At 31.1% G+C, this 4,337-nt stretch overlaps 1 protein-coding gene across 1 annotated transcript; it reads left to right on the forward strand.

The window, feature by feature from the left end:
* The first annotated feature begins 903 nt into the window (after window positions 1-903).
* Window positions 904-3,668, forward strand: LOC126776891 (uncharacterized). The gene is made up of 3 exons (XM_050499752.1): window positions 904-1,164; window positions 2,544-2,722; window positions 3,290-3,668. The coding sequence occupies exons 1-3, from the start codon at window positions 996-998 to the stop codon at window positions 3,638-3,640; spliced, it is 699 nt and encodes a 232-aa protein (XP_050355709.1). The 5' UTR covers window positions 904-995; the 3' UTR covers window positions 3,641-3,668.
* The last annotated feature ends 669 nt before the right edge of the window (window positions 3,669-4,337 follow it).

The raw sequence follows: 4,337 nt of genomic DNA on the forward strand, positions 1-4,337 counted from the left end.
TACTATTTAAATATTTTTTTCAGAAGAATATGCTTACAGCGCCATCTTTTACTCTTGAACCCCATTAGCTACCGAAGTAACATAAAAAACAATGTTGATATTAACACTAAGATATAAAATGGCTAAAGTTTTAATTTAAGACTTTAAAACATCAAAAATGGCGAATCTCATTCGATCGGTAATCGGCAATGTTTAAGCTCAAAATTAATAGGTAGGTTTTATTTTGATGGATGAATTTCAATGTATTTTATCAAAAACCTTAGTACATTAAAATAACTTAATACACATTCGAATTTTTAATTACAAAGAAAACCGATGTCTTAAGCAAATAGTTCTAATAATACTCTCATGTCATCATGTCAGTCATGACTTTACTCGCAACACTAGCGCAAAATTTGCAAATGCAATCTGTGGTTCGACTGATCTGCATTCTGTCATAATTCCGTAGTCAGTGTGTGTGAACTATCGATAGTTTGACTATCTCCGTGCACAGTACTATTGATAACAGCAATACTATAGATACTATCGATTAGAATTCATTCGGCAGTAACGATTTAATAAAACTTCAATACTATGGAAAAATCATTGACTATTGATACTCCAAAACCATTGAATCTATCGATAGTGTCGTTAGGTTTTAGTTAGAAGTAATGAATATGGTAATTTGCAACAATCGATACTATCGTTAGTATCGAATGAATTACTATTGCTGCTATCAATAGTATTGCTCATGGTGAGCTATCGATAATATCGATAGTATTCACACGTGATTATAATATCGATACACTATCGATGCAATTTTTCACCTTAACTATCGATAAACAATCGATTGTCTATCGACAGTGGGCTATCGACATGCACTACCGTAACACTATCCGTAGTACCTACCTACTATTATAGATATAGAATACTGAATAGATTAACGGAAAAAAATACAATCTTTCTTAGTCGTAGTTCTATTAATTTTTCTTTTTAAAATATTTCATTACAAAATAATGCCGCGTAAACCATGTTACTGGACACGTAAATTAGAGATGGAATTAGTGGACTTTGTTCGTCAAAAAGAATTTATTTGGAAACCGATTGGGAATACAAACCATCTAATTCAACAGAAATACAAGGCTTACGCTGAATTTGCAGCGAGACTGGGACGCGGTTTTACCGGTATTTATTATCTTATTTTTCTTACTAAATATAGTTTTTTAACGTAGATACTAAAGTAACAAGTATATAAATCCCTAATTTCACCACGCAGCTCCAATGTGGATTGGTGTATTGCATGTAAATTGCATGTGTTGTATGAATTTCTCAAGATGTTTTCCTTCACGGCCGAACACGCAAGCACATATAAATTAAGTGTAACTTGCCATATTTGAATCCACAGCCTTCGTTAGATTTAGATGTTATTAAAACTAAATTAATGTTAATTACTAACTACCCTTGACAAAATTTAAGGAATGTGTTGTATTGTTAGGAGATCCATGGAGTCAAAAGTCAAAACCATTACTAAATATAGAACTTCCCCTGCTTACTGATGGACAAAGAGAGTGCAAAGACTTTTATTAAAAATTATGATCTCTGAGCCTATCCATTCCCTACGGTTGAATTATATAAATCCTGTAAAGTTCTCACAGTGCGTCAACTGTATATACTTCAAACAATTCTTTGGAAACATAAAAATATTCCTTATAATTCTAAGTTTGCATCTATCAAATGCAAAACTGATAGGGTTTGCCGGACCATTCCAATTACTTGAGCTTGATTCTATGTAACAGAATAAATAAGAAAATCAATATTTACTCACTTACGACTTACCTATGTAAAATGCAAATGACGAACTGGCTTTTCAATTTGAGCTATGATGAGACTGAATTATTACTTAAACAATTAATATAACATTAATCTAACTTATTTTTCCTTCCTACCCCATCACTTCCTTATTATACACTTTATAAACAATTTTTAGGTATATATATTTTGTTAAATTAAATTATATTCTATTTTATGTTTGTTCAAACAAATAATAAATAAATGTGCTGCCTAATAAAATAATTTGTGGGCATCAGTAGCTAGGACACAGTATAATACTATTGTAGTTACTATCATATATATTGTTAATGATATGTATAAATTGTTCAAAATAAATAAACAATAATCTACCAGTGGTTCTGAAATAAATACCTCAGACATGAGAGGAACCGGTGAAAGAATTTAGTGGGTCTTTATTTACCTCTAATATAATATTTTTTTATCTCAAATAGATTGCAGTATTTGATGAAACAATCAAGTGCCAATAATATGTATAATATCTATAAGGCTTATTTTCTTGTTGTTCATTTCACTTACAAAATGCACTCATAACAAACAAATTTACATATATTTAAGCTTTAAAAAATCATACTGGCATATTATGTACAAAATATATGACTTCTAAAATTATTAATATGAAGTACTAATTTTTAAAGCTTATGTCTTACTTAATAATGAAACAAAAATAAAATTATATTATTAATTATTTTTAACAAATATAATATTTTATTCAGCTCGTTCTGTCAGAGATAGATGGGTGAATATACGTAGCACATTTAACCACAACTTAAGGCGAGTTGATAAGTCTAGAGAAACAGCTCAATCAGCTTCGGAGGTGTATGTTCCTTGCTGGCCATTGTGGAAACCTCTGCAATTCCTCCGAGAGGCCACCTTAAAAGATGTTGTTAATTATGTAAGTATATGATGAAATTACTTATTTTAAATCAGAAATTATTTTCTCTAAAGAAATTGTGTAGCAGCCCAAAGTTTGAAAGTTGACAGTGATGAATTTACTAATCTTGGATCCTACTAGCCTGACTCAAATTATAAGTAAATTTTTTTTACGATATAGGTAGGCTGAAGTGCGAATGTGCCACCTGATGGTAAATGGACACCACCACCATTAAACATTGGTGCTATATAAAATATTAACTATTCTTTACTTTGCCCTGCCAACATAGGGATGATGTTTTATCCCTTGTGCCTATAATTACACTGGTTCACTCACTCTCCAAACCTAAGTAAACCTACCGATGGGCTTGTAAAAAGCCCCACCACCAAGTAACTAGTAGTAATCAATTAATTTGTTGAACAAGCAGACTAGTAATCACAAAAATAAACCACTCCGGCAAATTGTAGGGAAGGACTCCTAATTTTACTTGAAACAAGGATGGGAGTTTTGGGATTATAAATAATTCATTTCTTGATTTAAATTCAAAAATGAATTATAAAATTGATACTTATATTTGAAACATTTCAGGATTACACCATGCATGAAGACTTCAAAGATCTAACATCAAATATAGAAGTTAAACAAGAAACAACGATGGAATATGACGTGGACCTTGTTGGTATCAGACAGCGTGGGCAAAGAACGGATAGACCGCGTAAGAAAATAATAAAGAAAGCAGACAAAACTAATAATTGTATACAGATTCTGGATGATCTTGTCAAAGCTTTGAATCCTTTGCTTGAAAATAAAACAGAAGGTAGTCGATACTGGTATTTTGGCAGGCATGTTACTGAGCAACTTAATGCAATGAGAAAAATTGATGCTGAATGTGCGAGTCGTGAAATCATGAAACTCTTAGAAAGTGGCTCTGAAGGTTGAAATGTTATGATGAATGACTTGAGGTTTGATCCATTGATGAGTTAACTGCATACTAAATCTGGATGCTTAGAAAAATGTCCAGTAACAAACGGTGCTCAAAGAAAACAACAGAAAGAATTATTTCTATGAATGTGAAACGGTAAAGAAGATTTAATCATCAGACTTACATATAGATTTACAGAAAAGTCTTTATAAACAAAATATACCTCAGAAAAAAAATAATCAATTAGCAAAGACTGAAATAATTTAAAGGTATGATAGCTTATACATATTATATATTGGTAAAGGATCTCATGATTGTGAAAACAGTTGAAAACAAAATTTATTAATTATTAGTAAAATTATGTCGAAAATCTAGTAGTGTATCAATAGTAACTTGTTTAAAATTAAACTAAATATAAAGGATAAGACTATTGTTGAATAACTGTAAGTCATTTAGATAACACTTTTTTTAGATGTAACAACATTTATTCAGTACAGTAACAGTCTGTTAATGTCCCACTGCTGGGCTAAGGCCTCAATTTTGAGGAGAAGGTTTGAAGCTTATTGGAATAAGCTCCAATGCGGGTTGGTAGAATACACATGTGGCAGAATTTCAATGAAATTAGATACATGAAGGTTTCCTCACGATGTTTTCCTTCACCGTCACGAGATGAAGTATAAATACAAATTAAGCACATGAATATTCATATTCTTG

Source organism: Nymphalis io, chromosome 21 (assembly GCF_905147045.1).
Source record: "Nymphalis io chromosome 21, ilAglIoxx1.1, whole genome shotgun sequence".
NCBI classification, from domain to species: domain Eukaryota; kingdom Metazoa; phylum Arthropoda; class Insecta; order Lepidoptera; family Nymphalidae; genus Nymphalis; species Nymphalis io.

Excerpts from the sequence above, each read along its gene's own strand:
- LOC126776891 (XM_050499752.1), top strand. The coding sequence starts at position 996 with ATGCCGCGTAAACCATGTTACTGGACACGTAAATTAGAGATGGAATTA. Across the intron at positions 1,165-2,543 it reads ACTGGGACGCGGTTTTACCG|CTCGTTCTGTCAGAGATAGA; the intron begins GTATTTATTATC and ends TATTTTATTCAG. Across the intron at positions 2,723-3,289 it reads TAAAAGATGTTGTTAATTAT|GATTACACCATGCATGAAGA; the intron begins GTAAGTATATGA and ends GAAACATTTCAG.